The following is a 16,383-nucleotide window of genomic DNA, read 5'->3' as shown; positions in this document are numbered from 1 at the left end:
GTCTTTATTCGAAACTAAGCTAACTGTCTGGAAAGCAAAGAAAGGAAATAAACATACTTCCCAAAATGTCAAACTATTCCTTTAAACAAATAGACTTAATGAGTATATGTTCAAAACAACATACCTGTAGAGAACTGCTTTATTCACACCAAAGGCACCAACAATAAGATCTGAGGAAACAAAAGAAGAGAATTAGAAAATGAACAAAAAAAAATGTAAATACTTGATGCTGGTCATTCCATACTTCTAGCCACACTCACCTGGGTATCCGTTCAAATCCAGGTCCTTAGCACCTCTGAGGGCAAATCCAAAGCTGGCAGGAATAGTCCCAGCCGCCCACTGGCCAGTGATCACCTGAGACGGCTTCTCCCTGAGTCCTTCTGAGTACCCATTATAGATGTAGACCAGTCCCTGTCGGTCCTCCCCCCCAAATGGACAGCTGACAGCCACGTCTGCCAAAGAGCAAAAGGTCAGGAAATTCTTAAATTTTGTAATATATTAAATATATTTACCTTATGTATTAAATGTTAAGACGTTTGGTGAGATATCTTTGGCAGAGTGTGGAAAAATAATAACAATTTTATCTGGCAAAATCAAGTTAACCTGAAGCCACAGTAGGCAAGTGGGTTAACATAGGAAATAGCTCTAATTATAATGCTGACCACTTCCTATCTCCTCCTTGTCAGTTTCAGTTTGTCTAGGTAGGCTAGTCAGCCATCGGCATCTTCAAAAGGATGAAATGGGAAAATAACTCATTGCCATTTATGATAAGAAGTAGAAGCAAGAAGCATGATGCTAACTAAATTTATTTCAGTCCCCCTACTACAATCCCCATTCTTACCATTGAAACCATCCTGGTTCAGATCTCCCAGTGGTGCAATGGTGCTGCCGAACCTCCCAAATGCCTCGGTGCCTGTGAGGTGAGGTAGGCGGAGCTCCAGGTGCAGGGGGCCACGCTGTAGGTAAACATAGACCCGGCCCATCTCTTCCAGGCGCCCATCAGAGCCACGGACCATGAACATGGGAGCTCCCACCAGCAGGTCAGTCATCCTGCAGACAAGAGAAGATCACACACAGAAACTCATTTAAGCTCAGACACATTGACGCCCAAAGATCCAGCTGTAATGAGTTGTTGGTGGCATTCAATCTAGATTCTGTCAGCTAATTGTTTAGGAAGAAAGACGGACAGACACAGAGGAAGACCAAGAGGGAACACTCACCCATCACTGTTGATGTCAGTTGTCGCCACTGCGTAGCCAAAATATGATCCCATCTGTAAACAAAAGTGTTTCCATGACTTTGGCCAGTGAAAATCTCATTGTCAAAAGGCATTAACTTCGTAGGAGTGAAGAAGAATAGGATTATACAAAACAGTCATGCTACTGCAATCTTCAGACTTGCTTTCTGCCTTACTTAGAGTAAAAGGAAGTTGAAGGAAACATGAAGGCTTGATGAGTTTTACAGGTTAGGCCCAGATGGGCGCTGCGTCTATTCCAGCTGTCTCATTTTCTGAATTGTCTGTCATGAACCTCACTGTAAAAAGCACGGCCGTTGTAGAAAGCAGCGTGAATTGCCAGAGCGTAAACAAATTGACTTGTGATTTTATTTATTCAGCTGAGTCAATCATCGCTGTTTAAACAAGCCCGATGCTTTTCTGCTCCCAGAGCCATTTGCAGAAATTGCCACTGCACTTTTCCCCCAATAACCGAGCTTTACAGCAAAACCACGAAAAAGACCAAAATCTATTAAGGAAAACGGCGCAAAGGAAATTATTTTTTGCTTACACTGACTCAACAAATTAAGAGCTCTCACGAGGAGCTGAGCAGTGAAAACACAGGGGAGGTGGAGCATGAAAGAGCTTTCTCCAGAGGGTGAAGATCAGTTCTCCAACTCACCTGCTCGCCAGTGTAGTTAATCATGGTCTTCAGATCTGTACCATTCAGAATAGACACCTGCAACACAGCAGCAACATATGGTGAGCGTCTTTTTTTTTTTTTATAGGTTCTAATATAAGCACAGTCTCTGGTATGGAATTCGCTGCAAAAACAATTCCCACTGTGGCGATATCGCTACGAATGTTTTTTTTTTCTTTTATTTTCCTGTATCAGACCCAAGTCTAAAGCCCAGATCTCCCATTCTAAAACAAACCAAATTGAAAGCCAAAATAGGAGTGATGATTAAGCTTTCTTACCGAACCATAAAGCATGAGTCCTTTCGGGACACCAGCCACAAAATCTAATAGGTGCACAGAGAGATGAAGTAAAGATTTAGGAGGGAGAATACACAGGTCAAACGCAGCAGGAGGATAAGAGAATTCCAGTATTGATGACATTTCCAGTTCAATAATAATGTAAAATATTGTTGCTGACTTCAGTTTATGTCCACTTCACTTGTAATATTTGCATGCTATGTAACTGCCCTTTTTTTACTTTATGTACATTTCACCTAAATAGGGTCATGTGGATACATAAACTATTTTATGGACTTACCTTCTACCTGATCACCACTGAACTCCCCAGCAGCAACGGAGTAGCCTGTAGAAGCACAGGAGCACAGGGATCATCTTCAGCTTGTACGGCCAACAAATGAAGGTACGTGTTTATCATAAGTGAGCTGTTCTCTTACCTTGGTAGCTGTCATCATGTTCAGCCTTGACCTGTTTGGTCTGGATCTGGCCCTCCACAGACTGCATAAAATAGCCTGGGTAGTACGCTTTGATGATGTCCTCCGTAGCTGCAGAGATCACCTGACCTACAGTAACACCAAAGAGAAAAATGTGGTGTTGACAATTGACTTGAAAGGACATTTTGAGGCTTGGGTTTCCCGATTTTCACTTGGTTGCTACATACCTTGCCAGAAGTAGCTGCCCGGCCCTCCCAATACCACTTTGCCATCCTGAAAGATAAACATGGTGAATTATTACACGGAGAAAAGAAAAGATTGTGCCAGGTTATCTGTGGTTCGCTAACAGGAGCATAATTTTTACCGTTGTGAAGTCGGCGCTGAATCCTCCCTGACAGTATCCCTGTCCGCTCGCCTCACTGATCTCTGAAAACACATAAATGAATGTATGTCATGTGATCCAGAATCAGAACTTCTGGTTTCAAGGCACTGCGCCGCATCAGCAAAATAACATTCGGTCAAAATCATGCATATAGACATTTTCACTCATCTATCCAAGACATGTGAATGAGGATAAAAAGATCAATGTCAACGTCAGTGTCAGATTTAAGGAGGGGTGATGGTTACCTGTGCGGCAGGGAGCATACTCCACAAATTTGGTGAAATTGTGGACTGAGAGGTAGCAGGTTCCCGTAGCGTCAGAATGGGGGATGTCTTTTTCAGTCCGCCAAGAGTAGAGAGGGGCGCAGGCCTGGGGTACAGAGAGGAGGTGGAGAAAGATGGGGATTGGAGGGGAGGAAAGTCGGGGGGGGGGGGGGGGTGGGAGGAGATGCGTTGATAAATGGGGTGAGTTTTTTAGGTGGGAGATGTTTTTCCAGTTGCAACAACACCCTGGTGAACTCAGGAGGACACCCAGGCTGAGGTCAGTTGTACATCTGGAGCGGGGTAACAACGTAACTCAACCCAGGTCACAAGCCGTATCATCAGACCAAACAACAGGCGGCTCAACTTTGATGTTGTTGTGGAGGAGGAGGGGGGGGGGCAAAAAATATTTCTTAATGGTGTGTCGAGACTGGAGGTGAAAATTGGACCTGAATGACAACAATTTAATGGACAGAGATAACCTGAGAGACAAATTTCTACACATCCCCCGCCATGATGTCAGAGTGAGACGTCTCTTCAAGTAGAACGTTTCTCACAGCCGTGTGGCCAGGCTTCAGTGAAAGTCTTAATCATAACAGTGGAGAGCGCCAGTGGTGTGGAGCAAGGCTTGAAACTCTAGTCCTTCCATGCCCAACCCCCAGAACCATCTCTAAAAAGGTCGCCTTACCAGAATTGTGTCACCGTGGGAACGCACGGTGGCGCCGAACCATTGGTGGGACTTGAAATCAACCTGGTGTTCTGTGTCATTGAGTGAAACAGTGCGATCCCCTGGGGGAAAAAAAAAAACACAAGAAAATGACACTGAGTGAGAGCTGTGATAAAACATGCATTCTCCCTCCCCTGTCCCTCCCAAGCCATTGGAAACATCTGGACAATTGGCAGAAAGGAGGCTGTAAGACTCCAGTTAGACAGTTTCTCATGCAAACATGATCAGAGTGAGAATTTGAAAAGAAGGTATTTGCTACTCGGCCACTGTTAAGGAGACAGAAGTTTTCATAGCTTGCCTGGGTTTGGATTGGCCCAGCTTAACCTCACTGACCTTATACTCTGTTTGACCACCTGGCCACTAACACTGATCTCCCTCTTCAACACTTTGACAGCAGCAGGTGATATGACAGATGGTCTGGGGAGTCAGGTTTAAACACAGCTTTATTGGAAGACAGATGTTACATATGTGCTGCAATGGAGAATGAAATCCAAACAAATTGATTTGGCAAGGAAGTCACATCAGCGCTGTGCACGTCGCTGGCTTTTCAGTGCATGAGCTGACATCTATAAGAGAAGTGCAAATGTGAGGTCAAGAATGGCCTAAGCGGCTCTGAGGAACCGCTCCACACCAACATTTTTCAGACCTCGGACTCATTTCTCATTTCTCTAGATTTCGTCAAACCACAGGCGTGCCGCTAAAGAACAGGGCAGCATCTCCTTGAGACTGAGGACCGATACTGCAAGAGATCGTGACCTACATGAATGTGAAGAAAGCAGGCTGTGTGTCAGGCCTCCCTATCCATGCCTCTCTCCGCCCCTGGTCTTTCTTCCCAGCCAACTAGGCAGCCTGGAGCTGGGGGTGAAGGCCTGCTCCGTGTCTTTGTGGAAACAGCAAAGGGGCTGGGGTCCAAGGAAAACATACACACTCTGGCCCGGGCTTCCTCATAGCAACCTCCCAGTAATCTCTGTTTAGGCACACACTTCTCCCTGTCTTTTTCTGTTTTCATTTTCAATATTATCTCCATACTCCTATTCATTTTCCTTACACTATCTCACCCACGTCTCCGTGTCTATACAACCCTTTCTCTCCTTTGCTTTCAGGGAGCTCCACCGCCACCGCCGCCTCCCCTCACCCCAGACAGTAAGCGGAGAGATTATAGTTTTTTAATAACCCAACTGTACTTCTGCGTAATCTCTATATCTGGGCTTTCCTGCTAAAGTTATTCATCGTGGTCCAACAGCAGCCAGCTCTGCCCCCAGTTTGTTAAGTGTTCAGAAGTCCATGTGTGAATAGAAGTGCTTTAGCCATACAGGCAATTACATGACCAGCACTTCATGCGGCTCCTTATAAGCCTGTTACTTTAACTAATCTGCATTAGCAGCATGCTACTTTTTCTTAAAGCATACACCTACTTAATATTTTCCTAACTCAGGGGTCTTTGTTTGGATAAGGCCGATGCAAAGCCACCAGGGAAAGGTAGAGGCTGAACAGTGACTGCGTTTGTTTGAGTCATGTTACCACGGCAGCAAAGTCCTCTTGCGATTTCCACTGTACTATGATCGCTTATCTCACCACATAAAAGAGACAAAGTGCATTAACATAACCGCCTGAAGAAGCTGAGTGAAGTTCTCACATGGCAGCATTAGTTCTAGCATTAGCTCTGTGTCACTATAATGGCCGATGAAAAGTTGTGTTTGTTGTCTGAGAGGCGACTGAAGGCGGCCAGCCGGAGTCACGTGAACTGCTCTCTGATGAAAACAGAGGACATTCAGAGGGGAGATGGAGGGAAACCTCAGAGACGGGCCACAACAACATGTCATCTGACCGAACTACCCCCCCACCCCCCACCCCCCTTTTGAAGGCCAGTTAGCGCAGTGTGCTGATGTGACATGGTGCTCGGCCCAGTTTCCCGTGGGACCAGCAGAGGAGTGTGGGGGTCTGGAGTGCATCCATAGACTTAACTCTCGCCTTTGAACTGTGTGTGCGAGGACAGCCATTAGTGGGGTTAGAGCCTCTCATGGTGTGTGTGTGTGTGTGTGTGTGTGTGTGTATTTTTGTGTGTGTCAGTGGGGTAGAAGACAAATGGCCAAATTCACTCATCACATCAGCTGCCCCTGTGGGAGTACAGACAGCAGGAGAACAGAGGGGGACAGAGCGGAGGAACAGGGCTCTGGTTTCTCCCTCTTTCTTCCTTCCCCTCTCTCCCTCTGGCCTTCTTACCCTCCCTCCCTTCCTCCCCATCCTGTATGTGCCCCTCTCACACCCTCCCTACTGCCCTCGCAACCCTCTCCTCCTCCTCTCAGATCCATAGACGGGCTCTTATCTCAATGGAAGAGGAAGTGGATGGGAGGGGGCCTCTGGCCACTTTGACCCAATTAGTTAGGCTAATTAAGAGGGTCTGTGTCCTGTGGGTCAGAGCTCAAACACACCAAGAGACAGCGAGACCTATGACACCACTTTGTTTTAGGAATATATACCTGGTACCAGCGCTCCAGTGGAAGATAATAAATAATATGGGAGTACTCATTTACTCAGGCATTCATAGTGGAAAAAGTTTTAAAAAAGAAAAATCTAAACTGCCAGCATCATCACTAAATGTCTTTTTTTTATTGCTCTAGCATTTACTATCAGGACTGGCAAAGAAAACAGTCACAGCTACAATAAATGAAACGCAGCAGTAAATGTCATCCATGTAACAGCTGTTTGGCACAGGCACATTTGCATGCAGATGTCCATGTATTGAGTGTTTGAGTCTCCACTTTACAGCGGCTATGCCACGATCCAGATGTCGGAACCGGCTCTGGCACTCTAATCAGCTCCTTCAAAGCAAGTTCCTTAAAAAAAAATATATGAAGGACGCACTCTGACAACCCAGGGGACTAACCTTCAACATGAGGCCGCGCTGCTTGCACATGACATCATTCCCTGTGGCCTCCAGCCAGTACCCGGGGATGCGCAACACATTTTTATGTTGCAGAGAAAACAGTGCAAAACTAGCAGAGCAAAAGGTGCAAAGCAGCAGTGTCCAATAAAAGGGTGTTGTTAAACCAGGTTTGTGAAACACTCAGTGGAATATGTCTCCCAATTCTGCATTATGGACGGTAATTTGAGTTTAGCCCAAAAATTTGTTTTGATTTCTCAGGAGAAAAGTCCAAAGTGTAACAGTAACTGTCCCCCTACATGTGTGATTCATCCTGTTTGTGTGCATGTGTGTGTGTGAATGTGTGTTTTTATTTAAAAGCTAGTAACAACACAGTGTTTTTACTTTGACCGTGCCTTTCCTCACTTTGCCACAGTTCCATTGTTCAAAACACGCTCATGGATGCTCTGTCAACACACTGAAATATGAATCCATTCATTAGCCAACCTCACACACTTCCTCATGTTTTCCTAAACTACTTTACCTAAATCTGACTCACCTAAAGCCTTTTTGTCCAGACCATCTGTGTCTGCTTCACCTGTCATACAAACAGGACATTCCTTTGTCTGACCTATTTGTTTAATGGTTGCTTATCTCACTATAACTCCTGGGGGCAAGGGAACACAAACACGACCTGGAGGAAAGAAGGAGTATCATTCAAAAAACCTCTTCAACACCCCATTATCCTTTTCATTCCCAAAGAGAGGACACAAACAGGAAGAAAGGATCATCCCGAGTCCAGGAACCGGTGTAGCCAACAACAGGTCAGTGGAGTGGAACGCTGACGCCTGATCCAGGCCTGCTGCTGACGACAGGAGCAGAAAGGAAATGCTCTGATGGCTTCAGAAGTGTACGAGCAGCAACAAAGCTTGGCCATTTTTAGAGTTTAAAATCCCTCTTCAGTTTCTCCTTTCATACAACCAGATAATGAGGCCATATCAGGGCTGTCAGTTAGACTGCAATTAAAAATCACAGAGAGAGCCTTTGTTTGGCATTTCTCCTAAAAAATTATAGATGAAAGAAATATTCTTTGTCAGAATATTGCATGTCAGCTCCTCCCAACACCCCATTACATTATATTTATATTTAGTCATTTAGCAGATGCTTTCATCCAAAGTGCAGTAGGAGAGTGCTACAGCTATTTAATAAGTGCAAAGCATAGACTGTATATAAAGATGAACGTAACTTCTGTGACGTCGCGCACAGGTTTCGGAAGAGTGGAAGAGAGAAGCTCAGAGTGGGCTGCTCCGCCGTCGCTATCTTGGCAGCACCTGATTCTGCCTAACTCCCGGCTAATCCAAAAGTTGGCAAAGAGGTGGGGCATGTGTGGAGCCCAGACTTGCGCATGCCGCTTTGTGGCAAGCATAGGCTCAGCCACCTGTCACTCAAAGTGACCATGCCCTCAATTATGCAGAACTTTAAGCGTTAATAAAATTAGGTGAACAGATGAGTTCTATTTAAATAAAAAATCACCCCATACAGTTGCCATGAAGGAGTAAATTAGCTACAGAGAAACAGTTTTTTTGTACCAGGCTGTAAAAATATATATTTCTGCTGTAAAGTTGGACATTTTAACACTTGCTTTTAGAGCCAGCCTCCGGTGGTCCTTAAAGGAACTGCAGTTTTTGATAATTCCATGTTGTTTTCATTTTTCAGCCTCAGAGGTTGCTGCTTTGTGCAAAGAGACCAGCTAAAGAAGTGAACTGAAAGTGCACCACATGGATGCAAAATTTGTTAGTGTTTAACATAAGGCTTACCTTCAATATCAAACTCAATGGTGTGACAGTCTGATTGGCTGAGGCTCCATGGGCAGTAGAATACAGATCCTCCCTGTGCAACATTGACCTGCCTGGTGTCAGCCTTGGGAGCTCCTATCACCACACTTGCACTGTGAAGGAGAGACAGACAACTTGTTGTAAATCAAATGTTACAAAATGACCAAACCTTATAAACCTGACTCTTTTTTTATCAAACCATTGCTAAGGTTTGTAGCTACAAGCCTGGCCTCAATTAAAAATTACATTCCAGACCTCCCACTTGACAGCTTTAAACACGATGCGGTACGCACATTTTACAGCTTAGCGCGCTGTATTCTGACTCAGAAGAAAAACATTTTAACGGGCTGCAGCACTGTTTTACATAATCCCATACAATCAGGAGAAACTGACTCTATGACATGTGTGCACGTGATGTTCACAGACTCACTTGTGTGGAGTCAAGACACACACACACACAAACACAAGGAGAAACTCTCACACGGTCACACGTGCACCCCTGTGGGGCATATTCAATAGGAAAACAAAAAAGCAGACAGGCTAAGTGGAGTCACACTCTTGTTTCTACAGCTGTCACACTTGAACATCCACGTCCTCTGAGCTACACTGTACAGCTACAGGAAAGGGAGGCCGAGCACTTCAACAGACATAGAAAGAATCAGTGAAGTTACAGGTGCGTCCAAGACTGAAGACATGTAGGATGTATTTGGAGATGAAAGAGAAAAAGAGAGGGCAGAAGAGTGGTGATACATTACCAAGATTAGGAAACCAAGATTTGGGCATGGTTAAGTTGGCAAAGTAGATAATGTGTCTTAAGTGGATGGTTTAGCCATTACCTCATTCTGGACCCACTTGACCTGACAACCACTGGCATTGATGTGGGTAAAGGAGGCATGGGACCATTATGAACAGACAGTGTCTAGGGGGCTCCACAAAACAGGAAGAGCACACCCTTTCCTGCCCCAGATCTTCCAATAGTGCATGAAAGTTTACATTTTGGCTAAACTTAGCATCCTGCCCCCAGGGGTGACTACTCAGCAGGGTCCAGAGGAAGACGAAAGAGCCAGCATGAGTCAAACAGCAGTTAAACCGTGCAATAGTCCAAGGCCTTGCAATCCATGATAATTAATCCCACTGAACCTATTTATTACCTCGGATGACAGAAACATTATGAGACGTCTCATGGAAAAAAGTCTAAAAGAAGTAGGCCAGGGTGTGTTGGTGGTCAGAGCAAAGCTTTCACGTCATTTCAGCATCTCTGGTTTTAAAAATTGTGGGAGAACAAAGGGAAGGCCAGAGAGCAGAAGGTACGAGTTTAATATTACACCGTTACTGTGGTCACAGTGCCTCAGAAGAGATACAGTACAATGCCAAATCCAAATGTGGAGCAGAAACTCCCAGTTAGTGTTGGAAGAGAGAAAAAGAAACAAACCAGTCTGACTTGGAGAGCAAGAAACAGTGCCCCCCCCCCCCTTTTTTTTTTTATTTCTGACCACATGTGCAGATGCAGGAGTATCCCAGCAGAGCAGCAGAGCTCCACCTGTACAATAATGTAAATCACAGAGAGGCTTCCTGGTGAGGGATTCTCACAGCGAGACAGGATCTCATCTTTGGTATCTCTGATCTTTCACACACAAATATATGTATATAATGAGCAGATGACATTCTGTTAATCTGTTTTGAATAATACAGTGCTCATCTACAAGTCAGCACGCACTGTCACCTTCAAGCCCTGCAAATATATTCGAAGAAAATTCATGTTAATAAGTTTCAGGCAGACAGAGGAGCAGAATTCAGCTGATGCTTCTATGGCAAAAACCTTTTATAAATCATCTGAGGGCGCGCACATGTATGCAATAAACGACACCACTGGAGGGCCATGTACACAATAACAAGCCTAAGGAAATTGGAAGCCACAACATCTTGTGTTGAATCAGATCTGAACAGAGTCCAGCCATAGTTGGCTGGACAGCTTTTCATTCAAAAGGAAAAAAAAAATTCAGGAAATAAAAAAACAAGCAGATCATGCTTTAATCAGAAAGTTGGCAGTTGAAATAAGTTTTCACTACCTTACACGGATACACACAGATGTGCAGACGCACACAATCGCACACACACACACAAACACAGATTGATAGTAATCTGGAAGTGCAGAAAATGTGGGAGAATTAGCATTTAATGGGTCCCTATCTGGCGAGGATCAGTCTACTTCTAGTTGGCATCTCCCCTCCCCTTCTCTTTATCTGCTAACAGTGCGCTGAAAAGGTAGAGCCTTTGTATCATTAGCATTTAATGAAGCTTCAGCTGCAGTCATCTGAGTGCTGCATAACAAATTCCTTTGTAAAAATAAAAAAAAACAAAGCAGGGGCTCTAAGGGTGGGGTATGCAAATATATGTAATTAGGAGGGGGCGAGAAATCCTCAGCTGTTCAGTTGAAGGACAGACATGCTCCTCGGGGTTGTTTTCAAACCACAGTGAATTAAGTGAATGTAGACAAAAGACTGTTGATGGTGGGAGTGAAAGCAGCGCCATCACAGGTTTGATAGGGACCACAGCAGGCACAGGCAGAGCCATGCCGACAGATGTAGCTCAGTATGCATCTGAAAAGTCACTCCTGATACTCTCAGACAGGAGACTCTGCTCACTGAGATGTTTTGGCTACGGGAGAATTAAACCAATCTTCATTTGGCCATTTGTCAGTTTTCACGTTGCCATGGACAAATGCATTTCACGAGAGAGAGGTATAGAGACTTGAGCAATGTCCTCCCTCGGGGGGAGTAGGAGTTTGAGAAGCATTAGCAGCTTCACCACGTCTAGCATAGTCGACGGCACCAACTGCCGTACAGCAGCCACTAATGACCTCCACCACCAGTCTGACAATTAAGCATTAATTAAACTACAGTAAGTGATTTGGGCTGCAAGTGAGGAATGCGTATAAACAACAGCTTCCCTGCAGCCGAGGACTGAGGTTTGTCTCATTTGAAGCTCAAGCGATCAGAGGACAGTCTTCAAAAAAAAAATATCTCTCGCCACACCATAATTACCAGACAACCACTATTTTATGTGGGGTTGTGAAATTAGGGATAATGCAGAGTGCTGTGCTGGAACTTGCTGATGTGACACTATCTTGAGGAGCTATGGCTAATACAGTTATGATGAGGTTACAGAAGGAGGTTGTCAGAGGGCAAATTCCTCTGTTACCCCCTCCCGTTCAGTGCGAGCACACCCCCAACCCCCCATTCCACATTTAATTGTCTTCCTTCCAGCTGCAGAAGCTGATGTCACTTGAACACTATTATAAATGCTTTAAGCTAGGAAGAGGGGGAGAGAAAAAAAATCGCATACACATTTGTTAAGCACGCTAGTCACCATCTGCAGTCATAAACACGGCACAACCAACAATATGGCACAGGCGCATAGGGGGAAAAGGAACAGTGGGCCTCAGCAACGCCTAATTAAAACATGTACATTGACCCACGGAGTTTACACTCAGCTATCAACACATGCTTAAACACTGGAGAGGTTCCATATCAGTAAAGGAACTCAGATGCAGTGACCTGATCTGAGCCAGAGCTCAGCAGCTCTTGACCTTCACCGCTCTCATTCCTGCACAAGACAAATGGAGCGTGCCAAAAATACGGCAAAATAGATCTCCTTCCCTTTCGAGTCTGAAGAATCACTTCGCCAGCAAAATTAAATGACTCCTGGATCACTGGGAGTGGAAATATGGAGCTGGACATGTTCAACAAATTAATGAATACTTGATGCTGTAGGGTGATGTCATCCTACAGCAGTAATATTGACTTTTCAAAGCCTGCGTGGGCACTTAAGAGTGAGATCAGCTGAATGACAGAAATGAGAGGTACCAGTAGTATGTGATGACTTATTCTAGACCACATGGAGCCACACGAATAGTCTCACGTCCAAGGCCAGACAGAAGCTGTTTGAATCCCTACGGCTGCCATATGGACGATTGTCTACTCTCACTCACACACACACACACACATACACACACGCACGCACCGCATACACACATGTTCTCAGTGCTGCTGTCCAGGAGCCTGAAGATGATGAGAGTAGCAGTGCCTGTTGGGATGGCGTGTGCTGACTACAGAGAGTCTACTGTGCTGAGCCGAAGCCACGTTTTTTTGCTGGCGGTCAGATGGTACTGCGAGTCGCAGAACCGTATAAAGGATCTGTATGTCGCTCTACAGGCCTGGAGCAAAGTCGTGTCTTTTATAACAATTTATAGACGTTCCCACATGCCAGGGTGAACTTGAAAAGGATCCACTGAGATCTGAACCGGCACCAACCATTCTTGATATGATAAACAGTCCAGTCTGTCGAGGATGTGATCTCAGTATGATCAGAAAATCATTTCCTCAGCAGAAGTGAGTGTTGAGCAACAGGTGGCCTGCAAATTACAAGTGCTACGGGCCCAGTTCCCCAAACAATGTTGTTTCTTTTCACGCAGGAAATCTGTGTGGCCATCCAAAGGCAATGCAAAAACTATGGTTTCATTTTGCCCCCCTCAGATGGGGTTCGGAGTTACTAGTGTGGTAGCAAGTTGACACCAAGCTGATTTTGAAATGATTGTTTTTACTTCAAACCTCTCAGCAAGGAACAATCACCCAGTAACTGTACGTCACAAACCTTGTAATTGTTTTTCACAAAGTTAATGTGTGAAAAACAGCCGCTTAAAAGCATTTCACTACAAAAAGCATTTCACAAGTGGCAAGTGAAAAAATGTTAACCTCCTCCTGCTAAATATCAACATGACTTGTGGTCAAGCTTATGCACGTTCTCATACCAAACTGCTGCCCACCACCCCCTCCCCCTTTCACACTCCAACTACCCTAAAATCCTCCTGCAGGGAGTTTAACTGCTGGTGGTTCACACCTCTCCACAATGCCCACGTCAGGGGGTCCAGTCCTCTCACCTCAGGAGAGGGAGGCTGTTTGTATTAAACGTGGTGGCGGGGGGTTGAAGCAGCTGCTGAAACACTTTGTCTGTGCACCCAGACCCCCAGCCGCACCCACACACGCATACATACAAACACACACATTCATAGACAGCAATGGCCAGAGGTTACGTCTTATTTCCATCTCAAATATGAGAACTGATGCTTATTTGAATTTCAGCCAATAGAATTTCTTAGTGCACCAACGGACAATGGCGTCATGTGCTTATTGCCATATAAAGGATAGCCTTTATCAAGTTACTAGAGATGTGAGTCATTTCATGACCTGGGGTTAAAACAAACCAGACCTGCTTGCAGTCAGAGATTAAATCTAGCAAAGTATGAGTCAGGACGACCCTGACCCACAGCCAACTCCGCTCCAAAGTAGACGTGACGTCCTGGGGGCATTCTCAACTCAATACTGCAGACGTGACGGCAGGGTCCACAGGCCCTTTAAACACATCGTCACCGTCCACACTGACATCTTTTTCCAGTGAAACACACACACAGGCTCATTATTCAAAACCCCCTTCCACCAACAGACCAGTAAAAGCTAGACAGGCACTTTATGATTGAGACAGACTGCGGTGTAGCCATGCTAAGTATATCCTGACTTACCTTTACAGCAACAGACACTAATGCTCCCAACCTACTGCCCTGATTATCGTGGCTGCACATAAAGTTTGACAACAGAAAATTAAAGAAGCTTCTCTCAAGGCCAATAAATTAAGACAGTATTGAGTCATAGTGAAAAGCTCCTCCAATGGAAAACAGTCAACAATTTCTGCCGTCAGACAAAGAGCTCTATTGTCTGCACGCAACGACAAGAACCTGGATGAAGAAAAGCTTGGCAGCCCAAATATACAAGCTCCTGCAGCTCAAACACTTAGCAGTTTGATTTAGAAACATGTCCCTAGGAAAGGACACCGCTGAAAACAATAACATAAATGAGACTGATCATATATGGAGAGGGACCTCGGTGTAGACGCAGAGAAAACACTTCTGCTTTAGTGGTCAAAGGAAACCCCAGTCCAATGTCAATATTAGTTCAACTCTAACCCTGTTTGAGAGGAGAGTGACCCACATGGACCGGCTGACCTCGGCATGAGCTCGTCAGGGCCAAACCATCCGTGATCTAATTCACATCACCGACGTGTCACTCAAGCACATGCGTGGACTGGAATATATTACTATCTCCACCCGGGGATCCTCCATCATTTCACACTGACATAGTTTTTTATTGACGTATAACCTCAAGCTTTCCAACATCTTTCATCACTATCACTGCCTTCACTTTTCGACAGGCATCAGAAGCCATTCCATCCTTTCATACACTCCAGGCCAGGTCTGTTATTATTTACACCCCCCCTCTGACCTTTGACCATTTCTATCTCAGTATCATCCACTCCCTTATCCCTGCCCGGCACCGGAGAAAGTCAAAGCGGAGTCGGTTACTGTTGCTTGATTAGAAACTGTTTGAAGAGAGTGTCGGCGCTCAGAAGTCCTTCCCATGATGCAGAGGAGGGTGTGCGTGGTGACTGACATACAGAGAGTACAGGAGTTCATCTTCTCTCAACATGGAATAACACACACACACACACACACACACACACACACACACACACACACACACACACACACACACACACACGAGGGAACCATATATCCTCTTGCCCTTCCTGTGTGCATCTGACAAGAGCTGTCACACAGATCAGTGCAGACACTATCCTCAGGCGTTCTTCCATGGTGGGCCGTCTGCCAGTGTCCAAACTTAATTTTATTACGCCAGGCCGAAGGGCATGACAGACCCTCGTATATAAACTCGTTGTCGGGGATGAGAGTCCAAGTAGGAGAAAGTAAGCCTTTGTATTTGTGGGCCTGACATGTCAGGGAGAAGTATCCTCCTCCCTTCTAACACATCGCAGAAGTCTGACCAGTAATGTACAAAAACGTTTTGTAAAAACAGCAATAATTTCACTCATGAGGTCGGAGCCAGGCTCACAGCAGCTCATCCTGACAGGAATAAACTCCCGGTGCATCCCTCAAATGACCTCACCCCGCCGGGATTCCAGCTACTCCCCCGCTCCTCATGTCTCCAAAGTGTGGGCGATGATGGTTGCGATGGCAAAAACCGACAGATAACAGAAACTAATTTCATGACTCTGCTATGTTTTGATGTGTCGACTTCTAAGAAAGACTGTGGATGAAAAGTGGCACCTAAATGTGGTTCGCAGATAAAGCGATGATTCATGGTCTTAAATCTGCTCACTCATACTTTGTTTAGTTTGACATTTGACTTCTGAATACATATCATCCACAGGAAAATTACAGGGCGCTGGGCTGTAGGAAGCTACACTTTAACATTATTCTTGCCTTGCACATAAAAAAAAAACATTGTCTCATCTCCTCCTGCACAAGTGTAGAAAAGTTCAGATTAAGTCATCAGTAAGATGACGTCTACTGTCTCATACTTAATAGCATGAGGGGATGATAGGGAGAGGGACTAGACAGTGTGTGTGTGTGTGTGTGTGTGTGTGTGTGTGTGTGGGTGGGGGGGGTCGAGGGGATAGATGAATTAAAAAGCCCTGCAGAATGACATCAGTGGGGTCCATGCATACAAGCCTCACATACTAAATCATACCGCTCTCCTGAAACCCCTTCTTCTCAGGCAGAGAAATGAAGACCAATAGCAGCAGGCTTTTAAAGAGACAGTGGGGGCCAGGGGAAGGGGGGT

General features: G+C 45.2%; 1 protein-coding gene across 1 annotated transcript in view; it reads right to left on the bottom strand.

Moving 5' to 3' along the window:
* The window catches only part of itga5 (integrin, alpha 5 (fibronectin receptor, alpha polypeptide)), a 34,816-nt gene that overhangs the window by 16,686 nt on the left and 1,747 nt on the right, over positions 1-16,383 (bottom strand). The window contains exons 2-14 of the mRNA XM_023415589.2: positions 8,672-8,802; positions 3,953-4,053; positions 3,250-3,373; positions 2,987-3,048; positions 2,850-2,895; positions 2,626-2,751; positions 2,490-2,534; positions 2,192-2,235; positions 1,896-1,952; positions 1,221-1,273; positions 842-1,050; positions 261-452; positions 125-170 (exon numbers count right to left, since the gene is read on the bottom strand). Coding sequence (XP_023271357.1) covers positions 125-170; positions 261-452; positions 842-1,050; positions 1,221-1,273; positions 1,896-1,952; positions 2,192-2,235; positions 2,490-2,534; positions 2,626-2,751; positions 2,850-2,895; positions 2,987-3,048; positions 3,250-3,373; positions 3,953-4,053; positions 8,672-8,802 — 1,236 coding nt within the window. The remainder of the gene's footprint in view (positions 1-124; positions 171-260; positions 453-841; positions 1,051-1,220; positions 1,274-1,895; positions 1,953-2,191; positions 2,236-2,489; positions 2,535-2,625; positions 2,752-2,849; positions 2,896-2,986; positions 3,049-3,249; positions 3,374-3,952; positions 4,054-8,671; positions 8,803-16,383) is intronic.

Source organism: Seriola lalandi, unplaced genomic scaffold (genome assembly GCF_002814215.2).
Source record: "Seriola lalandi dorsalis isolate HSWRI2012SDOR001 ecotype SW California unplaced genomic scaffold, Sedor1 jcf7180002054554, whole genome shotgun sequence".
Taxonomy (NCBI): Eukaryota; Metazoa; Chordata; class Actinopteri; order Carangiformes; family Carangidae; genus Seriola; species Seriola lalandi.
Note: the sequence above shows the minus strand (reverse complement) of the source record. Positions and strands in the feature narration are given on the sequence as shown.